This window comes from Neoarius graeffei, chromosome 15 (assembly GCF_027579695.1).
Source record: "Neoarius graeffei isolate fNeoGra1 chromosome 15, fNeoGra1.pri, whole genome shotgun sequence".
In the NCBI taxonomy this organism is placed as follows: domain Eukaryota; kingdom Metazoa; phylum Chordata; class Actinopteri; order Siluriformes; family Ariidae; genus Neoarius; species Neoarius graeffei.
Window position 1 is genome coordinate 43571656 of NC_083583.1, and position 18727 is coordinate 43590382.

General features: G+C 41.1%; 1 protein-coding gene across 7 annotated transcripts in view; it reads left to right on the forward strand.

Moving 5' to 3' along the window:
• gatad2ab (GATA zinc finger domain containing 2Ab) overlaps positions 1 to 18727 on the forward strand; it is a 58842-nt gene that overhangs the window by 12660 nt on the left and 27455 nt on the right. For 3 of the 7 annotated variants that reach the window (XM_060941384.1, XM_060941379.1, XM_060941380.1), the window contains exons 2-7: positions 12637 to 12862; positions 17327 to 17453; positions 17939 to 18070; positions 18167 to 18238; positions 18317 to 18430; positions 18529 to 18723. In XM_060941384.1, the coding sequence (XP_060797367.1) occupies positions 12645 to 12862; positions 17327 to 17453; positions 17939 to 18070; positions 18167 to 18238; positions 18317 to 18430; positions 18529 to 18723 (858 nt within the window). In that variant the 5' untranslated portion in view covers positions 12637 to 12644. Of the gene's footprint in view, positions 1 to 10342; positions 10421 to 12636; positions 12863 to 17326; positions 17454 to 17938; positions 18071 to 18166; positions 18239 to 18316; positions 18431 to 18528; positions 18724 to 18727 lie in introns of those variants that run through there. The other 4 variants (XM_060941381.1, XM_060941382.1, XM_060941383.1 and 1 more) reach the window with 4 other exon arrangements.

Genomic DNA, 18727 nt, shown 5'->3' on the forward strand with positions numbered 1-18727 from the left:
CTTTGCTTTGTTCAGGATACTGGAAGTTTTTGAAACAAAGCAACTTATCCTTGAAGTGATTCGATTGGGAGTCATTTTATGCTCGAAGGCTTCATACAGGAGAAAAACATGTTCTTGTGTTGCCCTGTGTAACCTTTTGAGTTTATCTAAAAATTTGCTTGCGGGTCCAAGGGAAGTACTGTTTTTGTGCGTGTGTGCACATAGTTTACACTGTAGCCCATTTGAGATCTCTGTGAATGTGGGGGATGGGGAGATGACTTTCCGATGTGTGTGTCTCTGTCTTGTGGGGGGGGTCGGGTTGTGTGTGTGACTGAGGCTACGTTCTTTGAATGTGAGCGTTCTTTTGTGCCCACATGAAGAGGCGTAGGCTCCACTTCCTGTCTCAGCACTCGTTGCCCTGTCGCTAGGGGCAATACCAGGTAGAGCCAGCGGCAGATGCAGGGTTAAAGACGTCCATTTTGTTAGGTAACACCCTCGCGGCCTGATCTGTCACTGGTGTTAAAATGGCAGGGCTTAACCCTTGATGTGCAGGAGTAAATCAGCAAGGGGCGCCCTCACTTCCACTACCAGCTGACTGCAAGATGATAAACATGTTAGATACAGCGAGCATGTAAGCACAGCAGATTCTCACTGATTCGATTTTTTTTTAATACGCTGGCCTTTATGTGTAAGGATACATCCAAGAATCCGCTCATGAGAGAGATAACCGAGAAGCTCATTAACTGTCCAGCATCTTGAGAGAAAATGTTGAATGTTCAGTTTATGCACTGTGCGTACTTCATGTGGAAGTCCTGTCAGTTATGTTTTTGTGCAGTTGTGCTGAGTCACCTACAACTCTGTTGTTTATCCTGTTCCCTATAGACGGTCATTACATCTCCTACAAGACTCATGAGGAAATGGTCCCATGCTTACAGTCCACCTTACTGTGGCATGCAGAGACGTGTGTGTTTTTTGTTCATGATGTAGCCGAGTTAGGTGCTCAGACTGATGTCATACAAATTCAGATTTTTACATTTAGGGGTGTTTCCTTCTCTTGAAGTGTTAGTGACTCCTAAAGCATCTATATAGAGGCATAGTGTTTGTGTGATCTTTGACACAGTAGTTGTGCTGATAAGTTAACGAACATTGCATGGATTTTTGTCAGTGCATCATCTTAGTGTGGGGTATCTATTTATTTATTTTTAGAATAAATTCTTCTCAAAATTGCAGCAAAATGGGCCCAAACCATAATACGACCACCTCCATCATATAGTCAAAGTGTTTTCCTTTCTCCAAACATGATGCTTCTCATTTAAACCAAAAAGTTCTATTTTGGTCTCATCCGTCCACAAAACATTTTTGTAAAAGCCTTCTGGCTTGTCTATGTGATCTTTAGAAAACTGTAGACTGGCAGCAATGTTCTTTCGTGAGCAGTGGCTTTCTCCTTGCAACCCTGCCATGCACACTGTTGTTCAGTGTTCTCCTGATGGTGGACTCATGAACATTTAACATTGGTTAATGTGAGGGAAGTTTTCAGTTGCTAGGAGTTACCCTGGGTTTCTGTGTGACCTCATGAATTATTACACGCCTTGGTCTTGGAGTGATCTTTGTTAGTTGACCACTCTTAGGGATGATTTTTTTTTCCCCCCGACCATGGAAAAAACGTGGAAATTGCGGAATTGCTTGTCCAAAATGGAATTGCCATTCTGAAAAAAGAAAATGGGATTTTGTCGGCATCCGGTTTCAAAACCTGAGAAGTTCAATCCAAACAACTACACAGTGAGGGCCCCCCCCCCCGAATCTTGGTGTAAACCAGGTTGTCGACAAACTATCAATGTCTCACCCTGTTGTAAATGACATGAGGGCTTATGATCAGTGTGCACGCTGATTGGATTTATATTAAAAAAAAAAATCAGGGGCTTATAAGTGGGAATGCCTTGCCCTGGAAAATACAAAGCAGCTCACAACACTGATGTACAAAAAAAAAAACACATCGTAATATCTAATTATAGATGATTAGACTTTGAAATTGGAGAAATGATCAAATACCTCAATAAAATAAATGTGGTGAAACTGCATTTCTTTCTGACATTTATTTAATTTTTTTGTATGGTACACGTCAGGGCCTCTGCATGCTCTTGCGACAAGGCTTTCGCAGATAGCTTTTCGCAGACAGTTGTAATTTATCGTTGAGCGGGGAGTAATAGGCGTGCGCGATGTTATTCACCGCCACAACGCAAGGGGGCGCGAAGTCGCGAAATCGCTAGGAGTAGTTGGTGGGTGTGGTTAGTGGAGTGTTTATCCTCCGGTTACTTATAATGACTAGAACTGGAGTCGTATAGATGTACGTACTTCCTCACTTCCTTGATCAACCGCTCTTCGTGCTGCTCCATCTTCGCTCGTGTTTTTAAAAATGGCGGTAGTGAAAACAAACCAAACCGGGAAAGTAGGGAAGCGGAAGTGCGTGTACAGTGGATGTAGAGTGGACCAATCGGAGCCCTCTTGTCTGCGACGCTGTCTGCGAGGCTTCTGCGGTGGTCACAATTTTTGGGAGGTGCGCGCAGAGCGTCTGCGAAGGGGGGGGCTACGCAGACGCCATTTGCGACGCTATCTGCGAGGACTGCGTTGTCAGCATAAATTGGCCTTTAGCCATCACAAATGTCGTAAAATATTTTGTGGGAATTTTACTACGGTGCTGAACTTGCTCACGGTTTTTTATTTGCAAGGTGAGTGTCACCCTTACGTCCAACTTGTTTTCTTTCAGGTTTCATTTCTTTAAATTAATTACACTTCAAGTTTTACTGGATTATTTTCTCCAGAAGCTTTGAATTTGCGTGAGTCTATCTCTTAAAATTGCAGATCAGGTAATGGGGTATAACAACATGGGCACCATCATGGGGCAGTGGATAATTTGTTTTACAGTTAAAGTGAGTTTTATTGAAATTATAAATCATTAATTAAAGCATAATCATAACTGTACCTGCTTTTTGATAAACTTTGTTAATCACTTTCCTTTCACTGAACTAGTAAATACATAAAGGGTTATGGTTAGGACAAGTGAAAAATCCTGTTGCTTGGCCGATTGGGCAAGTGGATGGAAAAAGTTAATCTGCAGCCCTGAAATGTCTGATTTCATTTTGATGGCTTTCAGCGGAGGTGATGCCATACATTTCTTCAACTTTTCTCTCACTCTCCCAGTTTGAACCGGAAAGTCTATAATTGGGTAGAAATTGAATGAATTAAATTTATTGCATAAGTTTTGTTTTTATGGATTTCAGAACTCTAAAACCGTATCATCGGTACATGGAAACTTTTTTTTTTTTCCCCCCCGATCTCTTATTATAGAAAACGGGGGAGGGATATAGAATTGGCAATTTTCTGAAACGAAAAATCATCCCGACGGTCCTGGAGAGGATATACAAGTAAGGGATAATGTACAGCGAGCTGGTCATTATTGTGAAATAAACCTCAACAGGGTGATGCAGGATTCCGATGCAAAGTAGAGGGGTTTATTTTTGCAATAATAGTCAGCTTGTTGTACATTTTATCCCAATTATTGCACAACTGCTTAGTGAAGAAATCTATGTGACACAAAAAATTGAATTAAAACTTTACAACTGCATCCATAGCGACGTAAACTGTAGCCTTTTTAAGATTCACTTAGCATTATAATTAATGTTAAACTGAACATCAAAAGTAATGTTAGAAAGATCTTACACTGTTTTATAGTAGAGTAAAAACCTTTTTTGCTCCAGGGTGTCGTGATTGTTAATTTGATTAAAGCAATCAAATTTAACAGAATTCTTTCTGCGGTTTGATATGATTGGTCGTGGTCTTCCAGAGTCTGTGATCAGAACTGTGTCCATAACAGTGGCCTGTTAGTCAGAAATAAGACCGTAGAATGCCATTGACCACACAGAATTGCGTATTCAACAAAACTGGGTAATAATGGTTTTGAATTTCTTACATTTGGGCAATTCCATGTAAATGTCAACCTCACCATGCAAAAATAAAGCAACATGTAATACATCAAAACCACTCCCAGAGATATCACCTAGGCCTGTATTTTACAGATGTGAATAAGTTGAACCAATTTGTAACCAACCTAATATGTCACTGTCAGTCTTTCTTTCTTATAATGTAAAACCCAAGCTAAAATCAACTTTGATCATGTACAATTCTATATTATTGCCACAAGCCACAGAAATGTATGCTAAAATCCACAAAACAGCAAAACAATAGCCATCCTAAATATTATTTAAGAACTTTGATAGTTTTAGCTGATATTTAGAGAGTTTTTCAAAGGGTTATCGTGGTTAAATTGCTGATTTTCTAAACATATGCCATGTCTATTTCAGACGCGTCACATCCATAACGGAATTTCGTCACATCCATAACGCTGACTTTTCCTTCCGAAACTCTGCATGAAATACAAAATATTTTAAACAAAGATTTTTTAATATTCACCTTGGACCCCTCTATCAAATGGATATCTCCATTTCAACATTAGGGTTACAATTTCAGAGTTTGATAAAAATGTACAGTCACCCAAGAAAAGTGATACTTTTTCTGTCACGTCCATAATGCATCTTTTATTGGCATTTTCTGGCATGCCCTAGATGTACTATGGGAATTGTTCTTGTTCTATCACTTCTCCAGTATGGTACAGCCTTAAAATATGCAACACCTGTTTAAATACTGGGAGACAATAAAACATGCACTGGGTCATTTGTTGCCATTTTGAGTTCAAGTGTCACGTCCATAACGCTGGAATTGCTCACTTGTACTGTCTAAGGCCCTGTCCACACGGCAACGGATTCAGGTGACTCCGATACAATTGCTTATCGTTTAGGCCTGGCGTCCACACGGCACCGGCGTTTTGGGTGCCCAAAACGCAATCTTTTTGAGAACGGGTTCCAGAGTGGAAAGATCTGGCAACGTTGCCGTTGTGAAGTCGTCTGGATAAGTAGAACGGATTTGTTTACGATGACGTCACAACCACATGACTGTGAGTGCTTCACGCCGGGTAGAAGTGTAACGAACTCGATGCGAGTTGTCAACAAATCCTATAACTTGGTTCATGAAATGCGCTTACAAAATATTTTCACTGTGAATATTTATTGTATAATGGTGCAAAGTGAGAGAGAGAGAGACTCTGCCCTTAGGGCAGAGTCAATCCCGCCAGCAAAAATGGGGAAAAAAAGGAATGATCTCTTCAGATGTTGGTTTTAGTCCTAAAGTACATTCCTCAAAAAGGGCGTAGGAGAGCAAATTAATCCATCAACGTGTAGCATTCAATTTATTCCGGAACATTAAAGATGCCGCCTTCTGCGTAGAATCATACGTCATCCTCGCCGCCATATTGGATAGGTCAAAGCGGAGAATAAAGATTCATGTGCTGCGTTTAACTGTACCAACAGGTTTACCATCCAAACGAGATCACATGGGATTACCTTTCACAGGTGAGAAACAACAAATTAATCCATCAACGTGTAGCATTCAATTTATTCCGGAACATTAAAGACGCCACCTTCCGCGTAGAATCATGCGTCATCCTCGCTGCCATATTGGATAGGTCAAAGTGGAGAATAAAGATTAGCTGCGTTTAACTGTACCAACAGGTTTACCATCCAAACGAGATCACATGGGATTACCTTTCACAGGTGAGACTGGAAAAATACTTTTCATTATATTTGGTCATTATAATGTAATTTTACGAACAGATTTTCCTGACTTTGTGGCTAATATGAAGTCTCGCGCATAATAGTTTATGCGCATGCGTCCTTACTTCTATTGTTCTGGTGTCTCCAAAGGGACCGTCTTACAGCGCCCCTAGAGGTGTGGCATGTGTATTGCATCGTTTTCAGCAAGCATTGCGTTGCCATATGGACCTGATATTTTACTGATCGTTGCCCATTTGGACGCTATATTTTTTTAAATAACATCTCGTTGTCGTGTGGATGTAGCCTAACTGACTGGATTGGTGAAGTCCAAACTCTTTAGAGATGGTTTTGTAACCTTTTCCAGCCTGATGTGCCTTAACAACTCTCTTAAGGTCCGCAGAAATCTCCTTTGTTTGAAAACACCCGACTCTAATTTCACCTTTAAATTAACTGCTAATCCAAGAGGTTCACATACTTTTGCCGCTCACTGATATGTAATATTGGATCATTTCCCTCAATAAATAAATGACCAGGAATAATATTTTTGTTTAATCTGGTTCGCTTTATCTACTTTTAGGACTTGTGTGGTAAATCTGATGTATTAGGAGTTTCATGTTATGCACAAAAATAGAAAATTCTAAAGGTTTCATAAACTTTCAAGTACCACTGTATTGAGTTCAGGTTCCAAATGAGAACTTAATTTCTTTCTTTGTCCGAATAGTGTAGGAAAGTGCTGCAGCCTTTATGTTGAGATCTAGATACTGCATGAAATGCGAGTTACGTCTCCTATTTTGTCAAAAATCTGTTTCCAACACTTGCTCGCATCTTGTCTTCACCAATGGACCAGGCTTTTCACCTTGGCTACACACAAACTTTTTTTTTTTGCGCGATATGGGCCTTGTTCAGTTTTCTGGCATAGAGTTGAAGATAAACTGAATCCTATGTTTATAGCAGTAGAGATTCAGTGGCTGTGTATTGCATGTTATCTCAAATTGGGTAGTTTAACTGTTAATCTGAGATGCTCCTTAGTAGCACTGAGGCTTGCGATTTCCCCAGATCACTTCAGGGATAGTACAGGAGTCATGCTACTGGTTGTGATTGTCTGTAGGTTAAAGCAGATATGCAGAGCCTTTATTTTTAAATAAATTTGAGTGGATAGTATCTCCATCCTTGACTCTTGTATGCTGCATAAATGGGAATAAAAAAATGTATATTTTTGAGAGTTAAAATCGACCACAAAGTTGGCATTCGAGCTGCCCTGCTGAGCCAGCCATGCCTGAGCGTGTGACGTCACAGCGGGAACCGGTTTTAAAGCAGAGGACTTTGACAGCTATAGGCCAAAGTCATGTAAATAAAAATTTATAGTGAAAGTAAGAAATACCGTTATCGACTTGTTCAACTAAGACTGATTTGACTTCATTGATTGTGGGTTGACTCTCATTAAAACAGGATAGGTGTTATAACTTGTGCAACATACATGTACATGCATGCATTTTCATTGATAAAACGTAAAAGGCTAATTAAATAATCAGATGAACTGAGAATCACATTCTGAAGCAAATTAAATCTTATACAGGTAACTTAAACACACAATACAACTTACATATATTAATCTAAATGCAGGTAAACAAGTTTTTTTTTTTTTTTTTTTAATTTATAAATCATCCAAATGAGAGTTGGAGCTTACCCGTCTGTGTTCTCGCTTCTCGAAGGCCGATATTGTAGCTGATTTGTTTTTCAAACAATCTGACTTTCAGTTGTTCGCTTAGTTCTCCGTTCATTCACTTCCATGTAAGGGTGAGATGGCAGCAATATCCAGTTTGGAAATAAGACGGCTGGTCCGCTCATTCACTTTTCTTCATAATGTGTATTCCGCCATTACTGCTGGGCTCATGCAATTACTAAAACCTGGGATGGAACGGGACATCACCGGTTTTAGCAAAAACTGCAGGGAGGTCACTGCCCGAGTGATATGTCCCGTTCCTTCCCGGGTTTTAACAACAACCCTCGGCTCACTCCGGGAGGACTGGTGCAACTGAACTCAAGTTCCTTTTAAAACAAATAAATAAATTTGAAAAAATATTTTCCTTTTCTTGTGGTTTTCCTTTAATTGTTGATACTTCACCCTCTTTCAATACGGGCTTATAGCCAACGCTCCTCAGCAGATCAGAGGTTTCGTACGAGTCTTCAGTAAAATGTGCAGAGCAGAGGAGAGACCACTTCATAGGCGCCCAATGTGTCCATGAACTTCTCGCAAAACGCGTCCAAATCTTTGCAGTTTGAATGTTCTTGGGCCATGAATGCAACGTAAATCCAGCTTCTGTCATGTTGCTGTACCGGCCAGCAACACCTCCACCTGGCATGGCGATAAATTGGCTCAAAATGGAGGATCAGAGTTGCAGTCAGCTCTGTGTTTTAGTATAGTGGAAATGGTGATGAGACCGATCGACTTCCTGTTGTGACGTTACGGATGTCGAGGTCATTCACTCAGACCGCTACCTATATAAATCACTTGAATTGTAAAAATCACTATATTAGATTTATTGTTAACGCTTAAAACTATTTCCTGTGCCGTTCTTGAGGTCTCAGGGCATTTATAAACAAAAGTGAGGCCATGGCTCTGCGTATATGCTTTAAGTGTAAAGGATTTCTCACTTGGTTGCCTCTTTACTGCTTTACTGTCCTCAGCTCTTCCAGTTGTCTTCAGTGTTGGAATGTAACTCTTGTAAAACCTGATGCTGTGCTGTAGTTACATTGCCTCAGTGTATACTTACAATAGCACGATTTGTTCAAATACTGTTTTTACTAATGCCGTTTGTAGTGATGCACAGATCCACTAGATCGAACATTTTGCAGCTAGGAACTCTTTTGATGAAGGAAAAACTCAAACGACCTCAATTTTTCTAGCTATTCAAATACAAGGCTCAGTTTACAACACAGTACAGAAATATCCTGGCTATTTATTGGGTCTAACCCCCCCCCCCCCCCCCCCCCCCCCCCCCGGTCTTCCATCATTAGCGACGTTTACATGTTCACGTTTTTATGTTCAGAATGAATTCATTCCGGTCATCGATTCCAAGCATACCGTTTACATGAAAGCGATCAGATAGAGGTGCGTATTTATGTCCCAAACATAGTATCAGGGCTCCCACTAATGTGAGCCAAGAACTGTGGTTGATTTTTCAAAATGTGCAGTCTTGTCATTTTATTCTACTCTTGTTTAAAAAGCCTTTTTAACATGTGCTTTGCAGTATTGCTGTGAATATTCCTTATCATTGTTTACAGTGAACTAAATAAAGCCACGCCAGTGTGGTTTTTCATAACCTGCCGACGTTCTGCAACCAGAGGCATGCTGTGTAACTTGACGGAGCATTGGCGTCTAGGGTAACGTGTAACGTACTAAGCATCAGAAAAGGAATATCCCTCCATTATTGTTTTCAAAACAATAATGGAGGGAGATCTAAGTGTTGAGGTGATTTTGTTAGTTGTGTACATTTATACCACTCTTCAAATGCAAACAAAGTTGCTGTGCAAACAAACATGGTGGAGGAGAGAGTGAAGAGATGTATGCAACAATTTGAAGCAGAACAACACGCAGACCTTAGACGCTGTAGAAGGAGACATTTGAATTCGCGCTGATCTCGGAAAGAAGAATGTCAAATAAATGTTGGTGTCAAAAACGTCAGGGCTAAAAATTAACTTCACTGCTTGGTTGCCACTCGGGCCAGTATCCCAGAGTTCTTGGTGGCCCAGGCTAAAATAAAACGGCCCTTTAAGTTTTCTCTAGTTAAACAAATTTAAAACCATTTTTACTTGAATAACACCCCAGTGTTTAACTTGGGGCCCCCAGAAATGGATTAATCAACATTAATTGTTGTTCAGATATTGTACATTATTCAAACATCAGCTAAATGACTAATGTAGTGTGATGTTTTTATTCAAAGTGACTAACAATAAGTGCATATAGCCGAGAGACTCCAAGATCGACCAGTGCTGAAGTACTACTGTAAACAAAGCCTACAAATACCATCCAATATCTGGAATGATCAGGGGAGTTAAGAAATTGAAGATGCTTGGACAAATACATAGACAAGGAATTATTTAAGTATGGTGCGTTTGTTTCCAAAGTTTCACAGCACTTTCATCTGCATTAAAATGGTTAGCCTATGCTTCTCTCCCTAGTTTTTGCTTCTTGAACTTGTACTGTGTACATACTAAGCCTGTATGGTATTTGGCGGACACTTTTGTCCAAAGCGACTTACAATATATAAACACTACATTATTAGTAAACCAGTACAATAATGCAGTCGCTCTACTCTGACACAGCCTACCTTCCAGGTGATAGCTGCTGCAAGACCGCAGGTTTTTAAAATTTTATTTATTTTTTTGGGCGCTCTGGCTAGGCTCAACCTCTAGCCTTTTAAGCAAACAAACTCGCCCTCTCTTTTAAGCAGTTTTGCCAGTTTTATTACTGTGTAGATAATTGTACACCTCTGTGCTTTTGTCGTTCTTTAGCTCCTCACCATCAACACTCTCACTAAGAATAAAATAACTGACAATGTCAACGTAGCTGACATCGGGCCACAGCTTCATGTCGTCTGTTCATTCTGTACAGGTAGACGGATGGGGCACTTGGATAATATCATCCCCAGAGTACGTCAGAAAATCGGACCCACAACATAGTGGAGCAGAGGAAAGATCCCGGCTTCCTCTATGACGCAGCAATGAATTATGGGAAAGGTTCGAGTTCAGGAAAGTTGCCCTGATCAGTTTTTAAAGTGAGACGGCCTTTCGATTTCATAAAGTCTGTGAAATTTAGTTCCTTCTGAAATGTGGTCATTGTGATTGTTTATTTCTGTAATAGCTCACAAAATATCAGGCCATTCTGTAGCTGGGAAGTTATTTAATTTGAGGGGATTCCTGAGCAAACAATGTGCATGAAATCACTCGCTTCGTGCAGTTAAGCAGACGGAGGAAGTCCATGTGCGCATGCGCAGGTTTACTTTTGTCCATGCACTGACAGTTACATCGTTCTGTCGCTAAATGAACAGCTGATCACACCGAGGTGCTCGCTGATTGCCGATTATTTTTATTTATTTAATTAGTTTTGTACTGCGTTTCCTTTCTTTCGCAACATCTCTTCTCATTTTCTGTTACTGTAGTCAGTCTTTCGCGTTTCATTCGCGCACACGTACTCCATTTTTCTCTCCTTTTACAAATTTGTATCCCACAATGCCTTGTGCAAACAGGGAAAGCCCACCATGTGATGCATGACGTAGTATCTTGAATTGGGTTATGGTGAAGCAGGAAAAAATAGCAGAGAATTTGGGGCCACCTGCCCCTGAATTCATTAATTATTCTATAAAAAAATAAATAAAATTGGAAATCTGTAATTTGAATTCAGAGGTTTTGGTCTACTAAACAAAAATAATTGGGTTTCAGGGAAAATTCCAATGACCTTAACCTGAAAAATCTGAAAGGCAGTTTGTTAATTGCCACTGGCAAGTTTCAACCCTGAAATGTTCTGCAACGCTGGCTGTCCCTTTTTACAAATGTCGATCCTGCCTCTGTTACTGTCGAATCTACCAGCTCAGCGGTAGAACAACATTCAAACGCTCGGTATGAGTTTCTTGTGAATTAGAGTCCTGGGATGAGCACAGGACAGGCTTTTATAATTACAGTAGCAACTCTTTGGTACAAATCTACAGAATCCAAGTGAAATTATTCACTCAAGTGATCGTCACTGGTTTTGGGAAGTGTAATCTTTTGGAGCTCCCTGTGAATCACAAGTGTCAAGATCTAGACCTGCATGGGTTGTATAACCAAGCCCTGAATGAATAGATGTCCATTTATTGATTGGTAATCACTGGTGATGTGACATCAAGTGTCAAGAGATCATGTTTGTTGACCTCCTTTCCTGAGCTTTGTCCTGTGCTCCTTGATAAACGTCGGTATGTCACCATATTTGAAAATTGACTTTCCTACCTGTATGTTCCAGCATTTCAGAAAGGTTGCCAAAACGTCATCTAATTTAAGTATAGAGATGATGATTTTCTCTCTTAACCATTAATGTTTTTTTTTTTTTTTGTGTGTGTGTGTCAAGGACATCTCATTGATTTATAACACCTCTCATGTTGTCAGACTTGCTGCAGCTTTTTGTTTTGCTTTCAGAATTTGTACTGCTTATATAACCTTATTTGACAAATGTAGTTAAGCAGTGGTGGTGTGCACCCAGGGTGAGTCAGGCATGGCGGCCTTTTGTGTTTGTGCACGCAGATGTTCATTAATTTATGGCAAGATGTGTTTTTTATTTATTTATCCCCCCCCCCCCCCCCCCAAACTATTTGTGTTTTGGAATGCTAAAAGCCCCTCCCCCTCTGGCACGTGTGTGTGCGCATGCGTGCAAGAAAGACACCATCTGTCTCTCAAGGGGTTAAAAACCTGCCTCAGTCTCTTGGCTGCATCTCCAAACCGGTTTAAACTGGTTTTCAGGGAAGTGCTTTGTGTGTCCCATGGAATCTTGGGAAGGGTCATGTGGAGCCCTAGTGATGTCACACAAAATGAGAGAAGGCCTCGGTGTTGTCAGCTCACCTCTCACTATCTCGCACATATACGAGTTATGTATAATATGAGTAGACCCTGAGGAAACTTTAACAGAAGTTATTATATTAATAAAATGCATATTTTGTTTTTGTAAAGCTTTTATTTTATTTATTTTTTTAAACTTTTGAAGAGAAGGGCTGGCAGCTGTAAGCATGTCTTTATTTACAGCACTGAAAGCTCATCAATAAACTAGAAGAAAAAATAACTTCTGGTTTGACTTCAGAGTTTGGAATTAAATTGTCTTTTGTGTGGGAGCTGAGCTTTGTTCTCCATGGATGTTCTAACACGTGTTTGAGATTTAATCAGATCTAGAAGAGCTGAGTTTATGAATGTAAAGTTTTTGATAAACTTTTTGCTGATGTTTTCTCACATACTTGCGTCCTCTATGCAGGAGCAAAGATGTCTGAGGAGGCGGTGCGCCAGACACGCAGCCAGAAGAGGGCACTGGAGCGGGAGACGCCGGCCCTCGATGGAGACTTGAAACGAGTGAAGCTGGAAAGAGGGGAACTCGGTTCTAGCAAAGTGGCAAACATCCTGAAGGCTGGTGAGGTGAAAGCCACCATCAAAGTGGAGGTGCAGGCAGATGATGAGCCTGTGGACATGAGGACGCCCCGCAGGTAGGCCACAGAGCAGCACAGTCATGACATGACTTGTACGATTTATGAAAACTTTTTGCTGCTTGTCCGAGAAGCTTCATTAGCAGAGCATAGATGATTGGTGATATGTCTGGTCACCTCAACTGTTCACAGTGGCAGAGATTTTAAGTCCCTCGTCACACTAATCACCTTGGGACACGAAAGGACACTTTAAAAATGTTTATTATGATATATACACACACACACACACACACACACCTTACACCGATATGGGTATAACACAGTGAATAACAATCAAATAGTCTATAGTTCATGAAGTATTGTAGTTGTCGGTTTGTGATGGCGCTTTGCACGCTTTCTTTCGTAGTCCTCTTTTCCCTTCTGATGTCAATCCTGTGACAGATGTTAAAGTTCAGAAGTCTCCACTTGCTGCGGTCGTTAACCATAGAACTCCAGTCTGATATGTTTACATATCAAATAGCCTTACCTGGAAATGGTATTCCTGCAGAAATATTCTTGATGTGTTCTGCTCTGGGGACTGTGTGGTTTTTTTTTTTTTTTTTTTTGGGGGGGGAGGTTAAATCACAGACACAGGTCAGATTTTGTCAGAGAGCAGTTAAATGGCTGGGAAAACTTCATCTTGGCAAGGTACAAGAATGTACGTGATGCTCTACAAGCATTGTGTTTTTCTGTTCGACTCAAACCCTGGTGCATTTACCCTTGGGATGCAAATCACTGGGGCAGGTGTGGAGACAGACACTTGGGTTGTGGACCAAAGCAACCGGTCTCGGGCCCAGTCAACAATAACATGGGCAAGTCTTTTCTGTTTTGTCTTTCCGTCTGCGCTAAACTGGTGTATTTGACCACCAAAAACGCCTCCCACATTTGCTCTCTGAGCTGAATGGCTCTGAAGAGAGATGAGATACAGGAAATTTAGCATTTTGTGAATTTCATGTGATTTTTCACAAGTCCAAGATGGGCAGAACCCTTTGTGATTTGTTTTATGTATTAAGTTTAATTAGGTTTGCAAGAAAGTGTGTTGTGTTCATTGTTGCAGTCCAAGGGATGTCGGCGTGTGGTTTCTGAGCTGTTCACGTTCCACCTAAGATTTCAAAACAGCATCTAGGATGGCATGGTGGTGTAAGTGGTTAGCACGGTCGCCTCACAGCAAGAAGGTTCTGGATTCGAGCCCAGCGGCCATCGGGGGCTTTTCTGTGTGGAGTTCTCATTTTCTCCCCGTGTCTGCGTGGGTTTCCTCCGGGTGCTCCGGTTTCCCCCACAGTTCAAAGACATACGGTTAGGTTAATATGGGACGGCCTTGGCCTGAGGTGCCCTTGAGCAAGGCACCTAACTCCCAACTGCTCCCAGGGTGCTGTTAGCATGATTGCTCAAGTGTGTGCATGTGTGTGTTCACTGCTTCAGATGCGTTAAATGCGGAGAGGTATTTCACAAGCATGTGATGAATAAAGTAGTTCTTCTCAACAAATGAAAATGTCAGACATGACATAAAATGACCCAGTGTATATGTCTAGCATCGTTTTCGTCTTTTGTGGTGGACAGCAATGTATTGGGAAATGGACTAAGAACAATAGCATAGCCAAAACACACTTTCACCCAAGACTGACTGCAAGGTTTGGTTTTGGTTTGTTTCTGACTGAATCGTAATGCATTTCAGTTACAGTGAGAACATGATTCTGGTCTGATTTGATGCTGCTGTAGGAGGTGAAACAAGTGGACCTTTTAGAATATGCACGATGACCAAATGAGTGTCAGAGGACAGCTGTAGTGCTGCCGAAGTATTCTGGGTATCTTTGTTTTGACAGCACAAATCCTGGATGCAGTTGATAAAACTAGAGGTTTTATTAATTAATAATTGTTTCTTTTGCAGAAAGTTTGTCTGTTCCATTTCTGACCCTTGAATGAGAGTATATTTCTACCTCTGCCCCTTCTCTCATTCCTCTGTGCAAATGTTTTGTTTTTTGCTTTAGCTTGAGCAGTGAATAATTGGACTAAACAGAGCCATAAGACAACATGGATGTCAAAAATAATTTTTAAAGAGTAACTGTTGCAATGCTCAGCTGGATGTTCTGCCTGTTACTCTTGTGCATGTACTTATTCCTGCAGTATGAAACTGCTATAGACCTTTTGTAGGTTTAAATTTGGTTTCTCACATACTGTTCCAGTTAGTCAGTTTTCTCCATGTACAAAGCAAGTGTGAGGTGCATTTGATGTACTTTTAAGTTGTAATTTGTAAGACACTGATGCACTGTGGGATGCGAGCTGAACTATATTAATTTAAGCTTGTCCATTTTATTAATTTATCCACTGCAGACTTTTTTTTTTTTTTCTGGGGACGACAGGCACATGTGCACCAAATTGTACGCTTGGCCTTCTGGTAAACAGGGGAACCTATCTTATTTGGTGTGCAAAAGTTAGTTGTAATCAGAAGTGTTCTCCAGTGAAATGTGCTGAAACGAAGTCTGTAATTGGGCTCCTGAGATGAATGGTTGCTTGTTTAGAGTCGGGGATCTCAGACTTTTTACCTGCAAGGTTCTGTTTTACCTGTTTAAAAACTGATTGCACATTTTATTTTATGAACATAACCAAACTAAAATGCTCGGCTCATTATTTGAATTTGTCTATTTATTGGAGCCTTAGAGCTTATTAGTTCCTGAACTTTCTGCTCATTGAAACCTGAGGATTCCCCAGACCCCACTTTGAGAACCAAAAATGGCTTCCTGTGGTCTAATGAAGAGGACAAAGGGATGACTTATTGCTGTGGGGGGAGGGGTGAAAAGTTTACTGATATGAATCAACACGGAGAAACCTTATCACAATTCCCCCCCCCAAGTGCAAACTCTGCCTGTTCATGTCCATGAAGCAAACTCTTACTCAAGGCATGTGTGGTTTTTAAGTTTTTGGACGGCTCCATTTTCTGCTGCACCTGAATGCTTCCTGCCTTCACAAAATGAAGTCGACGTGTCACAAACTGGTTCCAGCCGGCTGTTGCTATGGTTTCCATGCAGGAGGGAACCACTGAAGAAAAGGGAGAGTGTGAGTCATGTGATCTGAGGGACATTCTCATGTCATGTGATCTTGGGTACTCATTAATAACCAGGAAGTTGTGGTGATGAGAGAGTTGTGGTTTGGTTTTGGGCTTGCCTTGGCAACTGCATCATGAAGTTCCAGCCCTTTTGAGGACTCCGTTTTCTTATCAATGTGTGCTGTTATTTTTGTGAAGGCTATTTCATTAAGCCATGTCTTTTTGAATATTGGAAGAGGATTAAAAAGGTGCATTTCATGAGTGTAATGCTCCAAGTTCATGTCTGAGTGCTGTTAAGAAGTATGCACTGTTCTTTTCATGATGCATTCTTTGTCTGAAGGTTTTATAAACTCTACAGAACGGTGGGTACAGTTATGTGTAACCTGTAACCAGCCAAAAGAGTTGTCTAATGGAGAACATTTTGAAACATGACCCATGGTGAAAAATGTCAGCGTGACGTGAGCTTCTTGATGTCTGTATCATGGGTTTCAGACTTCTTAGTCAGGGACGACTCCTTGAATTGTGAATGCTTCATGGGCTGGACTTTGAGAAACATGGTACTACGAGGTCTATAAATATGAATCTGTTAAATGTATGTATGGATTATCTTTAATTATAGCTAACAAATGTCTAAAGTTCTTTTGCCAGCTGCTGTTGGGCACAAAACACAAATTAAGCAAATAAATTCAGAGCCAAGACCTTTGGCCTCTGGCATGATGCACAGCAGTTTAGGGAAGAAATTTACAGCTCACACTTTAGTTAACATTTAAACTTTGGAAGAGACAAGTTGTTCCAGTCAGCATGACTGTTAGTCAGATATCGGAGTTCTCTCCATGTCTGTCCGTCTCCCTCTGATCTAGCTTTGTGTTGACAGGAAAGGTGTCCTTGTTGAAATGTGTTGTGCCTTTAGTGACGGCCGAAGACGAAGAGGGAACACAATGGCCTGGACATCGGCCATTCACCCTCCCCCCAACAGTTTGGGTCTGGGAGGAGCTACAAACCCACAGTGGGCCTGGAGAAAATGTCAGTCAACATGCAAAGCAGCTCTTGTATCCTGCTGTGAACAGGGAAGACAGATGGGTTCAGAGAAGCTCATCTTAACCAGCTTTAAAGGCGATCTTATTTGGTGGTGTGAAATTTTTATTTACTATCAGTTTGGAATGTAGTTAGATGCAAATTGTAGTGTTCAAATGCCCCCCTGCTTTCTGGAAATTGGGGGGAAAACAGAAAACTCCCAAAACAAAATTCCGTGTTCTTTTTGGATTTACAGTTCATGCCAGTTTCAGACCATATCAACCAGTTTGTTTGCAAAACTCAAAGCTGTGATACTTTGCTGCCCTCTTGTGGGCAGTCTATATTGTTTTTGTCCTGTCAGAAGTGCATTTTCAAACATTGTTTCACATTTTCTCTTCCCCCCCCCCCCCCCCTCCCCTCTGTCATAGTGAAATAAAAAAAGAGAGGCCACCAACGCCAGATGACGTGATTGTTTTATCAGACAACGAGCCGGGCAGTCCACAAATTAATGGAATCAGCCACAGCTTGAAGAAAACCGATGCGGAGATGCTCATGGTAATCTTCTCATTTTTGTTAGAAGCTTTTGCAGTTTCTAATGATACTCAAGACTGCATTGTTTCCATTAATCATTGTTTTGGCCACTTTTTTTTTTTTTATATAAAGCTGCCCAAAGTAAAATACTGCCAAGCCATTTGTTATTTCTCTCAAATTAATTACATGGTCACATCACTCATTAGTTTGTTTTATAGTGTGTTTTTGGATCAAATTTTTTTAAATAGGCGTATACCACATGACCAAATGTCAGTTTTATTTTAGCAGGCAAAGCAATGTTTGTATCATGTGATGCATATGACACCTGTGTCCCCCCCCCCCCCCCCCCCATTTTCCCATCCGATTAAAATATTGCACCACAAGACTTAAAATTAAACACACACAAGAGTCTTGAGTGTGATCAAAAAGCTTAACTAGTAACGGATTTTGTAGCTCTTTCTCCCTTGCATGCAGAGATGATAAATCTTTCGTGATGTTTGTGTGTGCAGAAGAGCAGCCCTGAAGAGCGTCAGAGGTTTATCAAGCAGCTAAAGGAGGAGCTGCGTCTGCAAGAGGCCAAGCTGGTGCTGCTCAAGAAACTCCGTCAGAGCCAGATCCAGAAAGAGAGTGTGGTGCAGAAGGCAAGTCCAAGCCTGAGTACATGATGTCGTCATTCTTAAATGGCTTTACTTTGTTTTAGATTAAATCTTACTTGGTTTTCCTTTCCTTTTAAACAGACAACCAATTCCACATCCAATCCCCCACCTCTTGTAAGAGGCAGCATTTTATCCAGCAAAGCTCCACTGCAGGTCAGTCAGGTTTCCAAATGTCCCAAATCTGTACTCTTAGTGTATGGAAGAGTAGTAAACACGTGCGTGTGTGTGTAGGTGTCCTCTAATAGAAGCTCAGGCACCGTCATTCCTCCTCCTCTGGTGCGGGGTGGTGCACAGGGTTCCAAGCATACATCAATAGTGATGCCACCCTTAGTCAGAGGCTCACAGGTACAAAGTGACTCTTTAGCTGGGACATGCTCATGGCCCACTTGTTTAATGCTCTTCCTCTAACTGATTGCTCCTTGTTTTATGTATATGTGCACTAGCCCATTGCTGTGACTCCTCAGCAGATAGCGACATTGCGTCAGCAGCAGCACTCTGGCTCTGGTCCTCCTCCTCTGTTGCTGGGTCCTCGCACCTCTGTGCCCAATGTTCAGGTGCAGGGTCAGAGGATCATTCAGCAGGGCCTGATTCGTGTGGCCAACGTAGCTAACACCAATGTCCTGGTCAACATCCCACAGGTCA